Source organism: Protopterus annectens, chromosome 10.part0 (assembly GCF_019279795.1).
Source record: "Protopterus annectens isolate FY-2018-M chromosome 10.part0, PAN1.0, whole genome shotgun sequence".
NCBI lineage: Eukaryota > Metazoa > Chordata > Ceratodontiformes > Protopteridae > Protopterus > Protopterus annectens.
The window spans coordinates 722,369,329-722,394,667 of record NC_056744.1 but is presented as its reverse complement, the minus strand read 5'-3'; the positions used below and the strand labels follow the sequence as shown (position 1 = coordinate 722,394,667).

At 38.8% G+C, this 25,339-nt stretch overlaps 2 protein-coding genes across 2 annotated transcripts in view; one reads left to right on the top strand and one right to left on the bottom strand.

The window, feature by feature from the left end:
- ANGPTL3 (angiopoietin like 3) overlaps positions 1-7,647 on the bottom strand; it is a 40,934-nt gene extending 33,287 nt beyond the window's left edge. Inside the window, exons 1-3 of the mRNA XM_044085546.1 lie at positions 7,054-7,647; positions 6,652-6,762; positions 5,879-5,975 (exon numbers count right to left, since the gene is read on the bottom strand). Coding sequence (XP_043941481.1) covers positions 5,879-5,975; positions 6,652-6,762; positions 7,054-7,551 — 706 coding nt within the window. The 5' untranslated portion in view covers positions 7,552-7,647. The remainder of the gene's footprint in view (positions 1-5,878; positions 5,976-6,651; positions 6,763-7,053) is intronic.
- DOCK7 (dedicator of cytokinesis 7) overlaps positions 1-25,339 on the top strand; it is a 3,076,229-nt gene that overhangs the window by 1,322,311 nt on the left and 1,728,579 nt on the right. The gene's annotated exons all lie outside the window — the stretch shown is intronic.

Below are 25,339 nucleotides of genomic sequence, written 5' to 3'. Positions count from 1 at the left end.
CAAAGTGATTGAGGGTTTCCTGATTAGATGGGATATTTTACAGCTACTCAGTTAAGACTCGTACATAACACAAGCAGAAGGTTATAATTTGAAATTGAACTAGACGATGATCTGTGGAGGGGGGGTCAAGAAATAGAGTGTGTGTGTGATTATTGATGCAGATCTTTATGAATACAGCATTCTGTACAGTTATTTTCTTAAAGCAGCAGAATATATTCTAGAAACTAAAGTAACATTAGAATGGAGAAAGGAGATTTTTCCAATAGGGATGACTGCTAGGGTGTAGAAAATAGGCAAGAGGAGGATGGAATTTTCAGGAGAAAACTGACAAAGGAACCAATGTATTGGGAGAAAATAACTAGAGAGGGAAAGGTAATAGAGTGGGATGAGTTTAAGTTATCAGGGCTTGAGATCAAAGTATAGGCAAAGAGAAAGGGATAAGAGAATCTTACGTGAGCATTTTGCTCTGGAGGAGTTTGTAGTTGAATACAGAACAGAAACTGCTGTTAAAAAGGAATAATTAGTGCATATAAATATTGCATGGTAACTATAAGAATCAATCAGATGAGATTAGAAAGGATTGGGAAAAAAAGAGTGGAAAAGCACTTTACAAGAGAACAGTGGTGGGACATGTGTATGGCTCCCAAGTATGCAACAAAGTCCAGAAAGTTTAAGATCTTTGCTTGGAAGTGTTTACATAGGCATTTTTATACCCCGGGTAGACTTTGAAGAATTTTTCCTCAGGTAGATAGCAAATGTTGGTGGTGTGATTGGGAAGAAAGAGGTAATTGGGAACACATGTTTTGGAGGGGGGGGGTAATGAGTTGGCAGGCTTTAAAAATCCCCTAAAGAGTACTCTGTCAGAAATATTGAATGAGTAAGTGGCTGTAACTAAGGAAATAATTCCGTTGAGCTGGGACACAGGATCTGAATTGCCTAGATATAGTAAGTCCTTACTGAGTTTAATTCTTGACTGCCCAAAAAGCAATTACTAGAAAATGGAAATCTAAGTCTAAACCAACTCTGTTTGAAATATGAAATATTAAAAAGGAGGTAATAAAAACTGGAAGCAAGATTTTTAGAAAAGCGAAAGAGCAAATTATGTTAAAATAAAAGGAAATTGTGGGAACAATGCATATAGTATAATGTTCAGGATGAGGAATGAGGTTTAAGGGAAGGCAGAAATTGAACAATCTATGTAATGTTGAACAGGATGATTGCAAAAAAGGAAAAGATATATGATGTATAGTGTATGTAAATGGAAAATGTTAATATGGTTTATTTTCTTTTCTGTTAATTTATGTTTGCTCATGTCTTAAGTGATAATTTAATAAAAATGCTTAAAAAACAATTGCATGACTGAACTTGTTTTGTGTTTGTCACTGGTCCTGTGCAACTAACTCAGTTAACAAATAAAGTAAATAAATGAATACCTTAGATTATATGAGGACTGCCACTGAGTGTAACTCATCACAGCAGAGAAACATGCTTTTCAACATATTTTAATGAAATTGTTGCAAGTATATCATACAAGAAGATACTGAGAAATACTACTTGGTCAGATATGAGTTCTGTAGTTGTCAGTGTGGCCAGTTTGTCTTGTATTGTATCTACTGAACATTTTAATCAAGTTTTGCTGGAGAAATCTGGAAGTAAAAGGAAGGGACTTGCCCAAGGTCTTATGAGTAGTGGTTGGATGTTGATGGGATTCAGCGTTGATTCTCTGACTTTGCAGACTTTCCTTTTACATGTATGTCACATATAAAGTGTTAATTTTTGTTAGAGGCACTGCGGTTTTCCAGTGTGTGATATCTTCTGTTGATGCATCTGTGGCGATATGGGCAAGTGCCAGCATAGTCAGCTGGAGTTTTGTAAAAAAATATGTCCTTTGAATATCAAACTGATTTATTCAAGATGCTTGCGTTACAAATGTACTAGAACTGTATGTGATTTGAATCTCAAACTGGTTTTGTACAGGTGCTTGTGCTGAAAATGTATTTGTGAGCTTTGCTTGTGTTGAAATGTAAAAACAGTGCACCCTGCTGAAATGAAGAAAAACATACATATGTAGTATTGTAGCTGAATTAAAAGTATATGTTTTACTAGAGGATACTGTCACAGCAGATGTTAACTGTAAGAAAAATAAGGGAAATGAGCTGTTAAACCCTTAAAAGGCACCCCACAGTTCTGAATAAGACCAAAGTCGCTGAGTCTGGGAAAGAACCTTTGTCCATTAGCTCAGTAAAAAAGAGGGGGGGCCCCAGGCACTGCCATAAATATTTGGATGTGTGTTGTGGCCATATGTGCTAATTTCTATCTCAGCTTCAAAGGGGAATACTGTGAGAACCTAGAGTTGGGTGACCAGATGAGGTCATTCTGCCAGCCCTCTTGGAAATTGTTTTGTAGATATTACAAGGATAAATCTCAGAGTATAGAATATTCTGTTTTGGGAAGCCTGACTGGAAAGACCCTCACCCACAATATCTTGCCTTGCGGTAGTAAGTAACTTAACTAGGGAACAATGATTCTTTTAGATTTTGTCAGGAATATAGTAAAGCTTAGTTTAGATATTGTTTTTCTTTATTTGTCTAAGTTTGTATGTCAGTGTTCTTTTTAATATTTCCTGTGATTTGAACTCTGTGGTTTACTGTGAATATATATTCAGTTTTTTCATGCTCTTTTATTGTTTATTATTAAATATATTAAAAACTTTTGTTGCAGCTGATCCTTGTAGAGAGTATCTAACCTTTGAGAGTACTTTTATTTCTTTGGTGACACTGTGTGGGCCACTCCAGAAGGCCTAGCCATCTTTGTCGACTACTACCATTTGTATTAGTATTAATATAGCACAGTATAATTGGACACCCTTTGTTAAGGATCTTAGAGTAGTTGATGGTGTCTGGTGGCAGTGATAACTACCTTATACTCTGGGCGGAAGGGGGCACAGCAGGTAAATCTGGGCCAGCCTTTCCAGGTGTGTTTGTGTGTGTGTGCGCGTGCATGTGTGTGTTTTATGTGGTGGCTTGGTGTTAGCTTTGGAATAGTTCTCATCTTTTTTCTTAAAATAAAAATTGTTAGTTATTACTGTATCTGTTCCTTCCATTCATAAAGAGGCAATTAACTATATTTAACAAAAATGTTTACACGCCAGTCATGTCTGTCATGCAGCTAGACAATGGTAGTGTGTATGTATACTACAGGAAATTTGCAGAGCTATGAAATGAAGGCGGTCTTTCAATAAAACTTGGAACAATAGAGACTTCAGACTTGCTTTCAAGGATCCATTATGAGTGATTTGTTCATGAATGAAAAGTGCATTGCCAGTTATAATGATAAAACCCAGCTTGTAATGGTGCTTTCAGTCCCAGCAGTATTGTGAATGCTCTGTAAATCAGTGATCAGTGGTAAGGCTACTAAAGATTTCTGGTCTTCAGACAACACACTTGCTATCAAGCCCTTGATCATGGCTTGGTCCAATAAGTCTGAAGAGGAAGAAATGGTGCATTGACCATCCCCTTACAGAAACATTGCTCTTAGGAATGCACATTAGCCTGTGTAAGGTGGGGGCTGGTTACTAATTTCTGTAATGTAGAAATGAAAAAGCTGTTTAGCTAATGTTCATATTTAGCTCAGGTGGATGTAAAAAATCCCATGGCACTTATCAAAAAGAGTAGGGGAACATCCCCATTACCCTGGCCAAATTTCCTCTAGTAAAATAAATACCACCTCCAGTCTCCCCTGAAAATACATCACTAACCTAGTGGGACTAACCCATTTAGTAAAAAAATAAATAAAAGTGAGCATCTATAAGTGTGCAGCTTATGTGTGTAAGTAAGATCATGTTTTATTTCCTTGATTATGAAAGTGCTTGCTTAGTCAAGGTTGTAGTCATTTGGAGAAAAGGGAAAAAAATCCCTCTTTGCTGACCTTTGGGACTTTGTTAGTTGCATTGACTATAAAATGATAAGGGTAGCTTCCCTGACAAGGCCTCAGCCTGGTTAAGTGTAGGCCCAAGCAATTCTAAAAATGTTGTATAGTCTCTTAATGTATTGTCTCACTTTCCATAACAAATGTAAATAACAACCATCTAGTAATGGGAGTAATCTCCTTGCCATATGCAATATCAGATTTTACAGTGTTTGAAGTAAAAAGTGTGTTATATTGGAATTAATTCTGTTGATATCAACCCCTTGAAAAAATTCTTGAAGCTAAAGACTCCTGACATGACAAGAAAAACTGAACCCACAATGCCTCACTACCATCATTAGTGTCTAAGTGAATATTTTCCTTTGCAAAATGCATCAGTAGGGGAGTCTTCCGTCATAGTAAGACAAGTTGCTAGCTATGTCTCTCTGGTGGAACACACTACTTCAAAAATTAATACATGAGAATTTATTTGTGAACCTATAATTTAAGTAAATAGCTGTTCCTATGTAAAAATGTGGTGTTTGATTAACAACAGTACTTTGTTGCTGTATATAAATCACTGCAAATACCCACAATGAAATAATTTTGTGGGTGTGCTCACAAATGAAAAACTGACTTAACAGGAAACTAAAACATCAAGAAAAAAAAAACACACCAGAATCTTCATTGCGTTTACAAACTACATCTAGTTTTAGGAGTATACACAGAAGCAAAATTATTCAAAGGTGATTTGCTGATTTTGCAGACCTTCCTTTTACTCGTATACTTGAGAATTGGGACCAGGTTGTAATGCAGGATAATGGTCAGTGAATATGTGAATCTTATTGCGATCTGCAGAAAAAGGTGTGTATGAGTTTTTTTTTTGTTTGTTTGTTTTTGGGGGGGGTGGCAGGGTGGGTAGTTTGCTTATGTAAAAATGCAGCACATGATGGGAGACTTAAGGATATCTTTGTAGTTTCAGGGAAGCTTATTATGATAAGAATCTAAGAATCGAGTTAGAATAAAAATATTGTTCTTTAAAGATCTGCATTCGGAAACCGTTACATAGAATGACTACATTTACATAAAAACCCTTAGCTATGTAGTTTTCCATTTTGTATTTGTATTTGCATCAGAGGATTCCTAGGATTGCTGTGTTTTTTTTTTAATAAGTAGGCAGCCCCTGCTTTTTATCTTCCTGGATTTCAGTAAGATTGCTAGAGAGAATTTGATACTGCCCCTTTATAATCTTAGTAAATTTATCACTGAAATATCCAGAATATAGGAAGCATCTTATTGCTTTGTTCTCCTTAGTTAATCACAAAGATGTTTATCCATTTCTTTTTCAGCAGGGCAACTTGGTTTTAAATGTTGTTGTTTATGAAGTTAACCTACTGATATCTCATATCTCATATCTCTGTTTCTCTAATAGTAGAGTATAGGTTTGCTAGCAAAAAGTTCTTGAATTGCTATATTAGTAGTATTGTACACACCTTTCTTATTATTTTCAATATACTACATGATACTTCCTTTTCTTTGAAATTTACGTGTAAGGCATGTTAGCACAGGAGCTGCCAAGAAGTCCTTGTAGTCTGGACATTTAAAGAGGACAATATACATCCCTGAATAACAATGGCAGTGCTGGGATATCACTGACAGTATTCTTTCCAAGCCCACCGTTATACTTTGGCTGCTCATGGTCATTCAAATCCCATTGTAGTTTCTGTATTGCCTATGCATATATTTCCCCATTGCACTTATTTCAGGTTTGTCTTTGGAGCAGTTAAACTGGGGGAGTTATTCTAATAGGCCTTGTATTTTAAGGAGTATTTAATGTATGGCTGTTTTATTAATTTATTTATTTTTAATGATATATAAGCAGTCTTTAAAGTAATTTCTGATGTATGTGTTGTGGATTGTGCAGAAGTAAATAAATTATTGCACAATGAAAGACATTTTTTGCAAGTTTTACCTGTTGCATTTCTAGAGAGGTATCGAATGACCTTTGCTTCCATTTGTTTTGGTACATACATATTTTCATTGTTGTCCTGGAAACCACCATGGTTCATCTGAAAGAAAAAATATACCATTTCAATTCAGTACAGCAACAATGCCTTCTCCCAGATTTCACCCTAGGTTTTGGAATCCTATACTTGCAACTTTTAGACCCTTTTGTCTATATGCACATTTACAAACAAGACCTAAGATACCTTTTAACTGAGGTACAGAACAGAAGTCAAGCCACCTAGATTGAAAATCCACCTCCTCACAGAGCTTTCATGAACCTAATTAGTATTCTGCCTGTCAGTTTACTTATAAGTTTAGCTTATTAAGTGGTGGTTAGAATTTTTATGGAAAGTTAAGTAGCACATGTTTAAGTTATTTTGCTATTAATCTTTCATTTGTTATGATGCTTTGCATGTTTGCTTTAATTTTTATTTATATTTTATGATGTTGCATGTTTACATGCTCCCCTTATGTGCATATAATAATGTTTTCTTTATTCGCTATAAATAGGTTGTAGGTGAAAATAAGCACATGTAGTCCAGTCCAGCTTGTAAATGAATTATAAATGAAACGGAAAAAAATGTCAGTTGTCCAAGGTCCTGATCACTTAACATATTTTGCAGACATAATTTATTAACCTGTGTTAGTAACAGTTTATGGACAGCTATATGATAGCATTCTTGAAAAATGCATGGAAAAATTAAGTTGTAACATGCCATGTATATTTGAAAGGCTTACCTTTTCCTCAAGATCCTTTATTTGGTTCTTTTGCTGATCAAGCTGTTCATGTTGTTCAGCAACAGTTTTTATGAGCTCTTTAATGTTTTTATCCTGATTTCCAATTAATTCCTATAAGTTAAGCATAGTTTGATACTGTTTAGTTTACAGGTACACAGAACTAATTATTTTTGTGAAATTTCAGTAGTCACAGAAGTAGCTTTGAAATTCAGAAAGTGTATTGAATATACACATACATTTGCTAGCTAGTGAAACATAATTTAGTAAGCAAACACTAATATTTCCTTGTTCATTACCACAAATGGAGTAATAGTTTCAAGTTATACAAACTAACTGTAACTTTTGTATGATCAGTTAAAACAAAAAAGTGAGTATGATGCTTCAAACTATACTAGAGCTTACTTTAAGGGCTGAAACTTCAGTCTTCTCTGTTTCTTTTGCCTGACTTTGGGTTATTTGAGTTAATTGTTCCTCCAAACCGTCAATTTTGATCTGTAGTCGACTTTTATCATGTAGCACATAATTAATCTTTGCATTCATGTCCAAGGACATGTTCTTTAATTGTTCATTTGTGGCTTGCAGTTTGGTGGTGGTCATTTTTAATTGCTCTTCCTCTGCTTTAATTTCATTAGTTTGTGCGGAGAGCTCATAGTAGGATTTGTCAAAAATTGATAATTTGCTAAAAATGTCATTAATTTGGGTTTTTGTCTTATGAACAAAGTCCTTAAGGCCATGTCCTAGCTGAAGAAGCCCATTTGCCAAGATTCTCACATCATCAAGCATAGCAAATCTTGAGCGAGGCTCCTCTGGAACCTTGTGCGTTGGTGAACTCTCTTTTTCAATTTTAGCTGGTGTTGTAGAACAGAAAAGAAAAATCAGTACAATTACAATGGCTTTCATTTTTCTTCCTTCTTTTCTTGGATGAATTAATACGAATAAGTATTAGATTGCTGTGGTGGGATGTCTTTCTCTGGAGAAGCAAGCTTCATTGCAGAGTTTTCCAGTATATATGCTGGTGGGATCTGCTAATTACACATCTCAGTAGTTAAATATTAATTACTCTGTACTTGAACCTATCTTTTCATCTCCAAAAGACAGCCTGTAAAGTAAACATGCTGTTAAGCATCCAAATTAACCTGAGAAATGGAAGGTTTGTAAAAGTAATGATAAAAGCTTTTGCAATTTCTGTAGTAGTTTGTGAACCAAAGTGACTCTTAAAGAAATGGGCATAGCCATATGTACATTTTCAGCCTTCCTATGTTGCATGATTTAGAGCTGCAGTTAAAAGCTTGAAATGTTGTGTGCATATTGGGAAACTGCTTAAAGCTGTGTAGTGTTTGAAGGCAGCATGGGTCTGTCAGCATATTCATTGGTATGCAGTGTCCACTTAAGAACACAGTTTAAATCATCAGTAGTTATGTCTTGGTTGTTCCAGTTTTCCAGTAGTCAATATATGTTTCTTTTAATTTGTTCATTAAATTACATTGAGCATTATTTCTCATTCTGACAAAAATATTGTTTGCTTTTCCCCCCAGTAGCTAGGAAACATTTTAAATGTAAAAATGTTACACATTTATGTATTACTTTGGTCATTGATCCAAAGTTTGCATCTAGTAACCATATGTTATTAATTTGTCTTTTTGGGGTGGTTTGTAGGATAGAATGTGATAAAGCTCTTATGATATCTTTACAATAGAAATGCTTTTCAAGCTAAGCTGGAGCTTACTTTAGGAGCTGAAACTTCTGTCTTCTCTGTAATTTTTGCCTGACTTTGGGCTATTTGAGTTAATTGTTCTAGTCGACTTTTGTCATGTAGCACATAATTAATCTTTGCATTCATGTTCAGTTTTGTTCAAAATTTCTAGCAGCACAAATTCTCTCATTTGAGAGTGAAGTTGAATTTGTGAAGTACATAATGTCATCATACAATACAAATTACATTTTCTCTTGAATCTGAAAAAGAGAAGTAACAAATTCTTAAGGTATTCTGTATAAACTATCACATTGAAGTTTTGAAAGCGGTGCCTAGTCCACTAAGTGCAGTGATGTGATTCATTGCAGTGCTGGCATTCCAGGTTCAACTGTTGGAGCAGCCAAGTGAGGGAAGGAAGGATGAATGGTCAGTAACCTTCTCTCCTCCCTTATGTACATTGGTTATCTTTTCATAGCCATCCCCATCAGAGATGGGAGTACTTGTATTAGCAGCACAAGTGCCATTTACCACATACTTTGGCATTTAACACATTGCATCACTGTACTCTCATGTCATTAGAGTACTTCTGACTTGCCTTTATGGAGGTTGGCCAGTAAAAGCTGTCCTCAGCCCGAGTCCAATGGACAAGAAAGGGATTCCACGTTAAAGTAAATCTCTTCTGAAGAGAGAAGCCTCCCATTGAGGATTGAAGTGTTTTAAGAGTGGGGAAAGAGGATGGAGGTGCCTGGAAGAATTACAGGATCTCAGAACTAAGATGTTTTGTGTAGAAGAGAAGAAAATAAGAGAGCCATGATTGTGAAGCTCAATTTCCCAGAGTAACAATGTCATAAATCCTTTATATTTCTGTTGCAAAACTTCAGCATAGTCTTTGCAGTAGTCAGTGTCTCATTTGGTGTGGGAGATGATTTTACAAAGCAGATATGAAACTGCATTTCTGGGTATAAAATGCATCTTAAAGTAAATAGGAGGCATGTGTTTGTCAGTGCTAAACAGTAGCAGCTAGTGTTTATTGACTACTGTAGTATGACAGAAGAAAGGGGAAGAGAGTCAAACTAAGTTATTTGTAGTATGGAACACAGAATACATTTTGAAAAATTGAATATTATTTTGTCATACACACGTGCTTGTATGTGTTACACTTAGCAGAGATCAAACCAGGGATTAACTTTCTTTCCTTGTCTTGTTTTCATTTTTGAGAAATACAAGATAAACATATGAATAAACTGCAAAGATAAAATCAAAAACGGGAAAGAAAGCAAAGCATGGGTATTTGTTTAAATCAAAATGAGTAGTATTAAATAGTGAAGGCAGAGAGTGTATAAATGTAAACAGAAAAGGTGAAAGCTGGGGCAAAGGCATGCCTAAATTAAGTTTTGTATTTGCACCTATGCTGATAAAGTAACAGAAATATCAAGATGCGTTTGAGACTACTTATAAGTTTAATCTGATTGCACAACTGCCACTGTTTAAAATAAACGAGGGCGTGCTAGGATGAGCCCATGTGACAGCTAAGTAATTATTGTAAAGCTGCTACTTTAAGCATTTGATATATAACACTATAATATATTGATTTAGTTTTACAACATGCTAAACAACAACATTTTGTGGCTTTGTATGTGTTAAAGTACTGTATTTTTAAAAGCCTTGTTTACACACAATAGTATATTGTACTGTGCATTGCTGTGATACAGCTTGTATATATGCTATGTCAAACATATGTACCAGTAAACGGGTGTTCAGCAGCTTTACAGAAGGCTTTTGTCTTGATTCCTTTTGTGCCTGACTAGAAATGTTTGCTAATAGAATGGTAAAAGGGACAGACCACCTGTGCACTGCAGCTTTAACATGTACAACTATATGCAAGGAGATTTGTGTAGTTCATCATCTGGCAAGTAGGGAGATGGACTGATCCTGTAATTCTTTTTCAGCCATGACCCAAGCAATAAGGACAAAAGCACAGACTTTACAGCCAAATAATTTAGACTAGTTAATCAATTAGCAAGTCTTTAGAAAGTGAGAGGAAGTCAGGATACAAAGAAAACCCGTGTGGATGCAGATAGATGGAGAATATGAAAACCATAATTATTAGCTGAAGATCAGGAACACAATGCAGAACCCAAAATTGTGAAGCAGCAACGCTAAGCATTGCTGCACCATTTGAAGGTATAGCACTTAATGCAGTAGAATACTGGAGGTGGGGGTGGTTGACTCTGGACAACAAGGACTGAATGATTCTTATTTGGGGCAGAAGAACCACTTGCTCAACCATTCAAAACTAATGCCCTTTACTTTGCAATCTCTTCCATTGAAATACTGGAACAGGCTTTAACATGAGCACTGCATAGGGGCAAGACCTGTCCTCCTTGCAGAACCAGTTCACAATCACTATAATGGGCTTTAACATGCATCCCTCAGGGGGAACAAGTCCTGCCACCTGTTCAGACCCACTTGACAAAGCAAATATACAATGCATGGGGTTCAGTCATTTGAATGTCATCCAGCTTAACGTTTGACCAAATACAGTGTAACCAGATTTAACATATGTTTGGAGAGTAAAGTTGCTACTGGGATAGCGGCAGAGGGCATCTGTTTGCATTTATGGTGACCTAAGACCTAAGATTGTTTAGCGGCTTGCATGCCAGCAAACCAGCTAGTGGCATGGTGGTATCGAATGCCTGATGTGCTCTTGCCTTTCACAAGTTATAGAGTTTGGGAAAATCCTCCTTTGCGTTAATATTAGGAGTCAACTTCCAAAGTTTATGTTGTCAAAGAAATGCATACAGGATGCCTATTGTGTTGGTGTGGGAAGGAGTCAATTTGCCTGCACCTACATGACTCACAGGATAGGACAGTAAATACATACATACATACATAAATGTGTCAGTTTGAAAGGTGGGTTTGAAGTAACTGACCCGGGACAGCAAATACTGAACACAACTTTGAAAGGGAACATAAGGATTATTCTGTGGTTCTTTAGCATGAAGTCTAAAGTGTCGTTGCGCAATTCCATATTAAAAGGTGATTTTTGAAGTTACTAAGCAAAGTGATTACTTGTCAAAAAATCACCTTTGTAATTTGTGTGCAGGGGCAGTACAGTTCACAAGAATAGGTCTCTTAGATGGCATTTTACAGATTTGGTATAAAATTTTGAACTTTAATGCAGCAAACATTTCACCACAAAACTATTAAAATCAAGAGTCGTAACTTTTTTTTTAAAACAAGAAGCATCTTTAGTAAATTATCAGGTATTACATGGGCTATCATATATGTATACAAATGAAAACAAGCCGTATTGATATAATTTTAGTTGCAAACATTATACATCACTTATAATCTATCCAGTCATTGTCATTCAGACATTACGTGGCTCATTCAGATCCTGACTTCTTTTAAACCTTGTTTCTCCTCTGCATGTATTGTCCTCACAATTCCCATTTTTTTCTATGTAATTTGCACGTATCCTTTTCTAAAGATCCCAATTCCAGTTGTATTATCTTTGTTACTATTTACTATATTCACTACTACTCGTACAGTTGGTTTAGAATTTGATTTCCATTTCTAGTAATTGCATTTTTGGCAGCCACAATAATATATCTCAGTAAGGCTATGTCTAGGCAATTCTGATTCTGTATCATAGCTAAAAAAAATAATTTCCTTAGTTACACCAGTTTGCTCACCCATTATGTCTGATAGTGTAGTCTGCAGAGAATGTTTAAAGTCTGCCAACTCGTTATAGACTCCCAGAAAATATGTTCCCAATCACCTCTTTCTTCCCCATCACGCCTCTAACATTTGCTGTCTACCTGCGGAAAAATGCTTTGGAGTCTACTTGGGGTATAAAAATACCTACATAAACACTTCCAAGCAAAGATCCTAAATCTTCTAGACTTTGTTCCATATTTGGGAAACATACATATATCTCCCCAATGTTTCCTTGTGAATTGCTTATCTAGTCTCTCTTCCCAATCCTTTCCAATCTCCTTGATTGAGTCTTGTAGATGGGTTCCCTTCAGAATGTTGAATTTACAAAACTTCGAATTTCATATGGTCAAGACCATATGATCGAAGTTTTGAAATCTCGAAATTTTGAACGGAGATCTGCATACAGTGCGGAACATGAGATTTCCCTTTTCCTAGCTGTAGTGCAATCTCGGAGTTGCTATATTTAAGTAGTGGGGGGTGCAGGGGGGCTTGCCCCCTGCAAAAATGTTAAGAAACTTGGGTTTATATTTTTTTTAAATTCATTTTAGAGTTTTGAGCTTTCAAAACTTCGATCATATGATGTCGACTATATGAAATTCGAAGTTTTGGAAATTCCATTCTGAAGTGAATCTGCTTTTAGACATAATGCCGTATTTTATGTGTTGTACTAATTATTAATTTTTTAACAGCAGCTTCTGTTTTAGGTTCTACTAAAAACTCTACCAGTGCTAGTCTTTTGCTTAGGATCCACCTATTTCTTTCTCTCAGTATATACTCTGGTATCTATCCTTGATAGGGAAGGCAGTCTCTAGCCTACAGTCCAAATAAATTCTTGGTTTCTTCTCATTCTATCACTTTTCCCTCTGTAATTATTTGCTCCCAATACCTTGGTTCTTTTGCCAGTTTTCTCCAATAAAGTCCAGACCCCTTGCCTATTGTCTGGATCCCTAATTGAAATCATCCCTATCAACAGTGTCTCCTTTCTCCATTCCCATGTTGGCTTAGTTCTTAGAATACTTTCTGCTACTTTAAGAATATAATATTCTGTATGGTTATTGTTATTCTCCATAAGGATCTGCATCCAAAATCCCAGTATCTCCTTGTTTCCTGAGCTTCCCCCCTGTTTCATCATCATCCATTTCCACTTTGAATTATAGGTTTTCTGTTTGTGCTATATATAGGAGCCTTAACAGTGTACCTCTGAAGTACCCCTTCAAATCGGGTAATCCCAAACCACCTTGTTCTTTTGGAAGAATCAGCTTATCCCACTTGACTCTTGCCACATTCCCCACCCAGATAAAATCCTTCAGCACTTTAATAATTGCTACGCACAACTTCTCTTCTGGTTGATAAAATATGCCTGAAGTATGTATAAAACTAAAGCAACTGAAAACATTTTAACTGCTTGTGTCTTGCCGAACATATCATATAACAGAACTTCCAATTTCTCAGTTTTTATATTATCTTTTGATTAGTCTCTTCCCACATATCCTTTGCTGCCACATCAGAAACTTTTTTAATCCGTACTCCTAAGTACTTCATTTTATCATGTCCCTGTAAATATGGATATTGCTGAACCTCTCCCAAACCCCTGCGTACACTTATCAAGAGTATCACAACTTGTCAGAGATTTTGGATGCATGGCTAGGCTTAAAAAGGCCCTTGTGATTGTTAGCCTAGTAAACACCTATGAATCAATTTGTATGTGGGTACATAATTTACAGCAATTGCCTTTATTTTAGCCTCATTAATTTTGTATCACAAAAAGATTTGAAACTGCCTCAGAATGTTCCATGACACTAAAATGTCCTTTTCTGGTTTTATCTGGTATAAAATATAATCTGCAAACAGAGCCAGCTTTTCTTGACTACCATACAAATTATATCCTGGAATTTCTGAGTTAGTTATTTTGCTTGCCAGTGGTTGTAAATATAATGCAAATAGCAAAGGGGAAAGAGGACACCCCTGACTAGTTCCTGTCTTCAAACAGAAATTATCAGAGGGGAACCCAGCCACTTTGTTTTTCACTTCTGATCCTTCATATAGCCTCCTAATCAGCCTTATAATTTTATCAGGGAATGCATATGCCTCCATTGCCCTGCTCTTAAACTCCCAATTCACTCTGTCAGATGCTTTCTCTGCATCAAGACCCACCAGCAGCAGTATTTTCTTGCATTCTGCTTCCCTCTGGATTATCAGTGTTCTGTTAATGTTGTTAAATGTTTGCCTCCCCACAAAACCACATTAATCCACATCTATCAATTTTGGCATCACCTTTGCTATTCTTTAGCCATTATAGACATGAACACTTTATAATCATGGTTTATTATTAAAATTGGCCTGTATGAAGCTGGATCTGATGGATCTTTACCTCGTTATGTATTACAGCCACTGCTGCTTTCTTCCAAGATGTTGGTGCTTCTTCTCTTCTTAAAATACTGTTAAACAAAACCTTCCAGATCTTTATCAGTTTTTACCCACCTAGCTTCCAAACTTCCACAGAAATGCCATCTATTCTTGAGAACTTTCTACTGGATTGGTTATACATCACCATTTTTATCTCATCTCTTCCTATCCTAACTGTTAGAAATAGTGCCTCATCTGAGAGTTGTAACTTTGGTAGTTTAAGTAATAGTTTGAGACCAGTTTTCAGAATACTCGTTTTAGGGACTGTTTCATTTTTTTTGTTCTGTTCTGTCTTAAGTGATTTCACAGTTGCTTTATGAAGTAAGCTTCAGCGTAGTTGCTCAGTGGCATAGTGTGTGAGAAGAGGGCCCACATGTGGCTGCATTGATGAGGTGGACTTGTTATATGATGAATTCAAGGCCCACCTACCCCCCCCCCCCATCTCATAGAAAATAGTAGAAAGCAGACTACAGCATTGTCAGCAAGCAGTTTTTTTTTTTTTTTTGTGAAGTAGGAATGGTTTATGGTAAGAGGAGAAGATTGTACTATGTTTGTGTAACATCAGTATGGAGTTAATGGGTATAGACCTTGAGTGGGAATTGCTGAGAGGATGCTGGGATATGATAAATGACCCTTTCATTTCAATAATTAAATGAAAGGAGATAGTTGGAACAGGGCCCACATTCTGTTTACCTACCTGAATGTCTTATGTGTCATCAGAATGATTAGCATGCAACAGGGTTACTAAGGATGAATTTCTAGCTTTTGTCTGCTGTTCATCACATGATATGCAAATTTCATGCAGCTAAATATTAGCATTTAAAAATATCTACTCTGTATATTATAGAGAATTGTGTGAGGCTGGTAAGAAAACAGGGTTTTTCCCTTAGTTTTTGTAGTATGCATTTTACTTTTTTTAAAACACTTTTTACTGATCTTGAAACATCATAGTACACACAGACATAAATATGTGAAGTTTTCATAAAGTAAAATTCTACAACTTTCACAATAATCTTACAAATCAGCAGTTACTCAGCTCTTCAGTAAATTTGCAACCTTTACCTTAATACCACTTTTTTCCTTTATCTGTTCTAATTCCCAAAGATATCATAAATAGATATTCCTCGTGTTTCACTGTTGCAGTCATCACATTTGGGGTTACTTATCTTTTTTTGAAGACGTCGGTTCTGAAACTCGAACACGAAAATTTCAGGAGTCGGCCGACTGGAACCTGCGAACTGCTTCTGCTTCGGGCACCACTCGGCAAGAAAGACTGATGTAATGGCGTCGGCTGCAAGTTTTATACCCCTGACGACCTAACATCATGGAAGAAGCAACAGCATCCGACGCAGGAATCCCAAGACTCTGGTATTCAGGCCAACTGAGGGCTACCTGCAGGCAGATAACCCAAATGTGATGAATGTAACAGTTGTACAGTCGAACATCTACATTTATGATAAGTGTACACAACTATACTTTCTGTCTTTTCCATTGCTTTCCCTGCACTGCATTCATGTACTTTGCAAGTGTGGGAACGCAAGTCCCATAGACTTGTGCAGTACATCAGAAAAGACAGAAGAACTTGGAGGAACACTACAAAGCTGTTATACAAGACACTATGTAAGAAAGGTAAGCAATTTATTTCTTAAAAAATATCATTGCATAGTAACAACAACCCATGACTGGGTGGGAGTAAGACTGGATTTACCCACAGTTGGCTTTGTTTGATCACTCTCGCCCTTGTGATCCAAGCACACCAGCCGTGGGTAAATCCAGCATTACTCACACCCAGTGCTGGATTATTGCTTAAAGACACTTTTGGTGAGTTATTGCTTAAAGACACATTGGCTAATTCATATCCCAGTTAGATTCATGTCTCAATGTGTCCCTCACCTCTGGAACAAACATCCACTATATGTCAAGCAGAGTAGCACCCTTGCCACCTTCAAGGTAAACCTAGATAATTGGGTAGTCAGCCTTAAATTCTCTCACTTTGCCTTGTCTTGTCCTCGTTGAGGCTGGAGGGAAATGTTGAGTACATTTTTGCTAAGCTTGAAATGGTCTGCAGATCGATTGCCTTCTACTTACCCATGAAGCAAGTGTCTAGCACAGATATCTTTGCTGAATATTTTTGTCTGAATGTTTTACTTTCAGTTTTTATGCAAGTTATGTATTTGTATATTTTGATGACCATGTAATTTGATTGGTTTATTTCTAATAATGGATTTTGTTATTCAACTTTGGAAAAAAACAAACGGTCACTGATCTGGGGTGGCAGTGTCAAACAAAGTGTTAACTAAAGTCAGTTTAAATCCAGTACTGCTATGACTAATATTTGGTGTGTGTGTGTGTGTGTGTGTGTGTGTGTGTGTGTGTGTGTGTAGTTTATTTAAGAGTAACAAGTTAGTCATTTCTTCTATTTTCCATCACAAGTGTCAGCATTGCACATAAATGGCTGCCTGTAAAATCTAGCTGAAGCAGTACGTGTGTGAAATTAACTTGTCGTTGGTGCAGTGAGAAGCATTTATATGTCACAGAACGCAGATGTGTTTGAGTTCTTGGCTGTGGCTTCTCTGATCTAGAACCTCCAGGCCCTTTCTTACATGTTTCTCTGTGTGCTCTGGTTTCCCACAACACCCCAAAAATGTAACGTAGGTGAATTGGCATTCCAATTTGCCTGTACATAAGTGAGGTTTGTGTGTGTGTGGACATGCCCTTGTAATAGATCTAGTTTTCAGAGGCAGTGTCTCTCTAAACAAATAAAGAAAAATAATAACAGTAATATTACAGATTTTTATTTGTGGGCACACATGATATTGCAATTACATTACATTTTTTTCCATGCCCATGATTTTAGTTTACACCATCACTGGATCACAATTGCAAAAGTGCACCTTAGATCATCCAGAACTCCTTGGCTTTTGGGGGCGTACCAGTCCCTATAACCCCAGCTTAAAATATTTAATCGAATGATGTCAATTTTCATTCTGTCCCCAACTGATGGGTTCGGAATCAATCCTTCTGATCTGACTTGGCCGTTGCTAAAGCTCCTGGCAACCAAAAGCTCTCAACTTCTCCTTTACCCATAATGCATCATCCCTAAATTACCTCAGATCTCGTTTGTCGCTTTTAGTAAAAGACGTGGTTGACCTACCTTTTGAGATTTTTGAGATAAGTGTTTATTATTATCTTACAAAATCCTCCATTTCCTAATTTTTAGATATAGTACTAATATATCTAACTTTCTTCTCATATAATTTCTTTACTATTACCATAGTTAGTTAACTATCTTTAATTTTCCATATATTGTGTACTTCTTAAATTACTATTGCTATTAATTTTTCTGTCTATCTATACCTAGTGCAGTTTGTTGCTACCATAGCTGGTACTTTTACTGTTGCTTTTCAGTATTGCCTTAAAAAAAAAAAAAAAATCTATTTTTCTTTTCTTAAAATTGTTTTTCTATTTCTTGAGATACAATGTCAGGTAAAGGCTTCTCTGGATTCAAAAAGTGTACTAAATGTGGGCACAAGCTTCCTGTGTCCAATGTCCACACTTTGTGTTTTCTACCTTGGGCCTTTATATTTGCAAGAAGATTATTCTATTTGTTATGGCTTTAACTACAGGGTTTGGTTGAAAGATGAAACAAACTTATTTGGAAAGGTTTGCTCCCTTATTCTTTTGGAGAGGTAGTAGCTTGGGCTCAGTCCCCCAAAAGTAAAGATTCAAAATCATCTTCTCCTAGGCCATCCACATAATTTTCCCAGGTCTTGGAGCAATCTACAAGAATATCTAAGCCAGATCCAACCTCACCCTCAAATCCGAAGAAAGAAAAAAGTGATGATGACTTCCTCTGATCTGACAGAAAAGTTACTGGGTCGGACTACCTCCAACCCTACCACCTCAAGTCTCCACAGAAGTTTGACGGAAGATCTAGAAAGAGTGATGTGGAATATCTTCTCAGTGCTGGGTCAGATAGGTGTCTTCCTGGCTCCTACCACTTCGGGTTAGGAGGTCCATTCTTTGACCACCAAGCTTATGCTTCAGCGACCTTCTCCGTGAGGGCGCTGAACTATTTGGCACACGTTATCCGACTCCAGAGAGATCTAGTCAGAGAAATCATGGAGTCTACCCCAGTGTCCATGTCTGCAGATAACAGGAAGACTTTTGATGCACGCATGGCCCCCTTAAAGCTGTAGCGAACATGTCCATGTATTTGCTCTCCCACGCCGTGGAGGGAGCCGCACAGATGGCGGGGACAGGCATTGCCATCACGTGTCACGCCTGGCTCAGCTTATGTCAATTCTTGGAGCCGTTCAGGGCATCTTTTACCAACGCCCCTTATGATGGATGTTCTTCGTGTTTCACTGTTGCAGTCATTACATTTGGATAATCTGCTGGCAGGTTGCCCTCAGTTGGCCTGAATTCCAAAGTCTTGGGTCCTGCGTCGGTTGCTGTCTCCTCCTCCATGACATCAGGTCGTCAGGGGTATAAAACAAGCAGCCAATGCCATTTTCTTCAATCTTTCTTGCTGCTCGGTGCCCGAAGCAGAAGCATTTTACAAGTGCCGGTCAGCCGTCTCCTGAAATATTCGAGTTTGAGTTTCAGAACTGAAGTCTTCACTAAAGTTAAGTACCCCGTTGGGGAAACTTTTTTCTTGCTCCATACCGATGTCAGAAAAAGTTAATAATTGTATTACTTGTGGGAAGCAAATACCTCATAAGGATTTCCATTTATACTGTATTCCTTGCCTAGGCCCTGATCATAACGTGCCTGGCTGTCGATTTTGTGCTAGATTTAACCAAAGCACTGTTAAGCGTTGGTATGTTTTTGCCTCAGAAACAGATTTAACTACCCAGAAATGTCGTCTGATAGCAATCCGACTACTGGAGTACATAAAAAATGCAAAGAAAAGGACAGAGACAGGCATTCGAGGTCCAAAACCGACGACGAAGCTTCTCCTAAGCTAGTCGCCGGTTCGCCGGTACTCAGTGAGGTGCTTTCACACCCCCTGATACCCGCTACCTTAGAGTCGCAGGCCCCTACTGAGACCCATGTGGAGTCCGGCACACCACGAGATACTCAAAGTATTGGACCCACGGATGTATCTCTCTAGGATGGGTCCGGAGCCGCTGACTAGGCACCGGCTTCTGAAGGTGTATTCAGGCCGCAACATTTTTATATCAAACTGACAACAGCTGCAAAACCAAAGACAAAAGCAACTTCTAAAGCTAAAAAAAGATGTATGAGTCACGTGCACAGGCCTCTATGCCTAAAAAACAGATAATCAAAATGGCTGAAGACCTTATTACCTTGATTAGGGGTACCCATCCCCCTCCTGATAAGAGGCCTAGGCAAGACACTGATTATGAATCTTCAGATCAGGTTTCTATTTCTTTTGATTCCTCTTCTGATCAGGAATTATCTATACCTCCCTATAAGAATTCTGATGCAGAGGGGTCTATCCCATCTGCATCACCTCCTGAGGATTATTAATTTGGAGAAACCTTGCATACTTTGAGGGAGCATTTTCATTGGGAAAGTCAAGATTTCTCAGAATCAAAAAAGAAGCTCAGGGATTTCCTTCTCCCTCAGCACAGGCCTTTAGCCATATGCTTTAGACGTTTTAGACATTGTGGATGTGTTTTTGGAGTCAAGCTTGACCCCAAACTCCTTACCTCTGGCTCCCAGCAAGCCTGACATATATTACAAGGGTCCCTGACTCTCACAAATTTTTATTTAGAAACCCTGCTGCTGATCCTGAAACTATTTCACAGGGTCCAAAGGGAATTAAGGCCTCAACAGCAAAAAATCCTACCCCCCCCCTGACAGATATTCAAGGGCACTGGATAGATGGAGAAAGACGGTTTATACATCTGCAACCTTGGCTTTTAGGGCCTTAAACCGTCAGTTTCATATGCTCAAGTATCAACAACATGTTATGGGATTGCTGAAACAGAAAATTGTTGATTTCTGAATGTGCAGAAAATAAAGAATTGCAGGAATTATTGCATGCAGCTGAACAAGTTGGAAAGCATACTTTGCAATATGGTTTTGATTCCTTAGAGGCCTCCTGCAGGGCAGTTACTGGATCTGTGATTAGGAGGCATGCCTGGCTAAAAGAGCAAAATTTGCCTGATCATGTTAAAGCTAAATTACTGGATACACCTTTACAGCATGATACTCTGTTTGCTATCAAGGCAGAAGAGGTTTTAAAGAAAATGGAAGACAAGGCTAAGTCTATGCAAACTGTAAAAGACTTCTTACAAGTGCAGCCACCAAGATTCAGTAGACACTGGCCTACAAAAAATTGGTCCTTTCCTGTGTCAGACAGAGCTCAAAGGGGCAAATCCAGATGCCCAAAGGGTTCCAGATAACCAGGCACAAGATTCTTAAAGGTCAAAGCAATGGGGTGCTTCTACCTCCAAATCTGGAGGAGATAAAGTGCAAACCTACAGAAAACAGACCCAATGACTTCCCTCTGCCTTCACCAAGCACTTTGGCAGCACCCTTAGGGGGAAAATTAACACTTTTTGCTCACAATTGGCAGTTAATAACCCAGGACAAGTGGGTACTAAACATAGTATCACAGGGATATAGATTCAATTTCCATACTCTGCCAATGGCAAACGGTTGGCCGGATCTGCCAAAAAATCAATGGGCTGAGGCACAGAAACAGGTTACGTCCCTCATGGATATGGGGACCATTCAGCCAGTTCCAGAACAGGAAAAAGGACAAGGTTTTTACTCGACTGTTCTTGGTACCCAGAAAGGACAAGGCCTGGCGGCCAATACTGGATTTATCAATTTTGACCACATACCCTGGACATTCCAAAATTCAAAATGCTGACTTTGCAGCAGCTTCTGCCCATGCTGGGCAAGAATGCTTGGCTGGTGACATTAGACCTAAAAGAGGCATACCTGCATGTCCCAATAAGGGAATCGTGCAGAAGATACCTCAGGTTCAAGGCTGGCCTAATGCATTACCAATTCTCTGCACTGTCCTTTGGCTTATCTACTGTGCCCAGGGTCTTTACAAAGTGCCTGGCACCAGTAATTGCTTTTTGCAGACAAAGTATACAGATATATCCTTACTTGGACGACTGTCTCATTCAAGAAGAGAAAAAGGACATTCTTCTTCAACACCTGGCATTTGCGAAAAGGTGTCTAATGTGCCTAGGGTACACAATAAACGAAAAGAAATCACAATTGGTACCTTCTCAAAAGATAACATTCCTGGGTGCAAGCTTGAATACAACTGCCCAGATGGCTTACCTCACGCCAGACAATCAAAGCCAACTGACTACTTACTTCAAACTGATGGCAACAAAAACCCAGTCTTCTGCAAGACAAACTCTGCAGGCTTTGGGCTTCATGGCATCCTGCATCCTAATGATTCTATATGCAAGACTGCACATGAGGAAACTTCAGTGGTACCTAAAAAGTTTATGGAGTCAACAATTGTCACTGTCTGGAAACAATGATTCCTCTCATTCCCTGTCTACAACAGGAGTTTCTATGGTGGGCAAAGGCATGTCACCAAAACATGGGACGGGCCTTCACTCTACCCCCTACCAGCCAAACCTTAACAACAGACGCATCAGATTATGCATGGGGGGCCCACATAGCGGGAAGATGCATTCAGGGCAGATGGACCCCAAAAGAAATGCATCTACATATCAACCAAAAAGAGATGCTAGCTGTTCAAAATACCCTGACAGCCTTCAAGGACATAATTCATCCAGGACAACTACTAATAAAGACGGACAACATCGCTGTTATGTGGTATATAAACAAGCAGGGGGGCACGCACTCATACCCCCTTTGCAAATTAGCCATGGCACTGTGGGACACAGCTTTGACTTACCAAATACATCTTCAAGCTCAATTTCTGCCAGGAAAACAAAATACTTTGGCAGACGATTTAAGCAGAAACCTTATGGACCCTCACGAGTGAAAACTAGATCCACAAGTCTTCAGCACGATAACAAAGAAATGGGGAAGCCCAGACATAAATCTATTTGACTCTCCTCAAAATTATCAATTGAAATGATTCTGCACAAGGACTTATCACAGACAAGCATGGAAAGTGGACGCACTTTTCCTCCTCTCCCTCTTCTTCCCAAGGTCCTACTAAAATTCAGAGAAGAGAAACCAAAGATGATAATAATTGCCTTGGACTGGCCCCGCCAATACTGGTACCCAGTCCTAAGGAACTTGTCTCAATACCCAGCTTGGACCTTACCTCAAAGTCCTCAACTACTGTCCCAGCAAAACAATCAGATCCTGCACAATCAACTCCAGACACTGAACCTGCACAATCAACTCCAGACACTGAACCTGGCAGCATGGCTGATCATGTAGTTATACAAACAACACCTCTCAGTAAAGCTGTGATGGATGTCATTTTGGAAGCCAGAAGGCCTAGTACTAGAAAATCTTATGCTGATAAATGGAAGAGATTCTGAATCAAGCACAACGAACTTGATACAGCAGACTCAAATATTCCTCAGATATTACAATACTTGACTGAGATGCTTGACAAAGGCCTGTCTTTCTCATCAATTAAAATCCATGCCTCTGCCATTTCGGCTCATTACAATACAGAGGCACCAATCTTTTCTCATCCTTTACTAAAGCAGTATCTTAGAGGAGCCAAAAATTTAAGGCCTCCTAGATGATCACCAGTACCTGCATGGGACCTCAATTATGTGTTGGAAAAGCTCACCCTGCCTCCATTTGAACCAGCTGCTACTGCCGATATAAAGTTCTTATCATGGAAAACAGCTCTGCTACTAGCAATTACTTCAGCAAGAAGAGTCTCAGAGCTACAGGCCCTCATGGCTGTAGAGCCTTTTATCATATTTTACCCAGACAGGGTGTCTCTGAGAATCAATCCTTCATTTATGCCTAAGGTGGTTTCCAGTGTGGCTCTTAACCAAACTATTCATCTGCCAACCTTTTATCCAAATCCGCAGAGCAAGGGGGAGAGAATTCTGCATTCCTTGGACGTACACAGACACCTAAGATTCTACTTGAGCAGGACTAAAGCTCTAAGAAAAACTGAGCAATTACTAGTGACATATGCTGCAGGATCAGAAGGAAAGGCTATTTCAAAGCAGACTATTTCTAAGTGGATAAGCCACTGCATTCATTTCTGCTACTTACACCATGGCAAACCTGTGTCCAAGGGCATTAGGTCTCATTCCACCAGAGCTGCAGCTACTTCAGCAGCCTTTCTCAGAGGAGTACCAACCAAAGACATTCTAGAGGCTGCTACTTGGAGTTCTGTTCACACCTTTACAAAGCATTATCATTTGCATCTCTACTCTAAGTCCATGGCAAGCTTTGCCACTGCAGTTCTGCAGGGCCTTATAGCCACACCTAATGCTATTTAGGTCCAGCCTCCCATCCATAGCTTTGGGATTCTACCCAAATGTAATGACTGCAACAGTGAAACACAAAGAATATAGTACAGTTATGTACACTTACCATAAATGTAGATGTTTGAGTGTATTCACTGTTGCAGTCCAGGTTACCTGCCCGCCATCCCCCTTTCATTCTGGAGTTTATCTTTCCTTCTCTATCTTCTAAAACCTATGTGGTGTATTTGCTTGCAGATGAAGGTAAAGTTTGTATTGATGCATGTATATATAGTTTTATATATATATTTTTGCTACCTTTTTGTGGGCACCTGACATCTGGGGCAAGAAAAACTAAAGAAAATGGTGTCTGCTGCTTGTTTTATACCCCTGACGACCTGACGTCATGGAAGAGGAGACAGCAACCAATGCAGGACCCAAGACTTTGGAATTCAGGCCGACTGAGGGCAACCTGCCAGCAGATTACCCAAATGTAATGACTGCAACAGTGAATACACTCTTAACATCTACATTTATGGTAAGTGTACACAGCTGTACGTTCTTTTCATTTCGGGAAGACAGTAAGAGAGACCTTGGTTCAGAGCGAGAAGGACAGGAAGACAGTCTGCCATCGAGATCTGCTTCTCTCTGGCTCAAAGGTCCTTTTCCAGGAACCAGCAAGGCCAGAAGAAGATCTGGTTCCACAAGTCTCAGGATTTTTCCCGGGATGCTCAGGACTCACCATCCCCCAGAGGCAGAGGGGGATTTGACAGACACTGCCCTAGAGGCAGAGGGGGTCCTAAGATCTTTGGGTCCCGAGAACCTTTCTCTGACAAACCCGGGCAGCAGCCCTGAGGGGTTGGCTGACTGACCATCTCTGGAGGCAGTTGGGGGCCATTTGTCACTACACCCGCTAGCTTGGGAGTCCATCACAACAGATCAGTGGGTGTTGCGAATCATATCCTGAGAATACTTTGTTCTGTTCAAAGAAACCCCACCCCCCCACCCACCCATCCACCCACAAAACCCCCCCGGACGTTCCACCCACACAACGGGAGGAGGAAGCAGTGCAGATTGAATCACTGCTACAAAATCGAGTCATCCAACCGGTCCCCCCAGACCAATCCAGATCCGGGGTTTATTCTAGGTTTTTTTTAGTGCCAAATAAGAATGGGGACCTCAGACCAATTTTGGATCTGTCTCAACTGAACCTGTCTGTAACCAAGATAAAATTCCATATAGTCACGATTAAGTCTATCCTGCTCTATCTGCAGGCCGGAGACTGGATGTGCTCGATCGATCTCCAGGATGCATGCTACCACATCAAGATGGACAGGTGCTCCCAGAGGTTCCTTCATTTCCAGCTGGGAGCCAGTCATTACCAATTTCGAGCCCTTCCCTTTGGTCTCACTACAGCCCCCGGGTGTTCACCAAAGTAATGATGGTAGTAGTGGCTCACCTGAGGCTTCAGGGAATTCAAGTCTTTCTGTACCTGGACAATTGA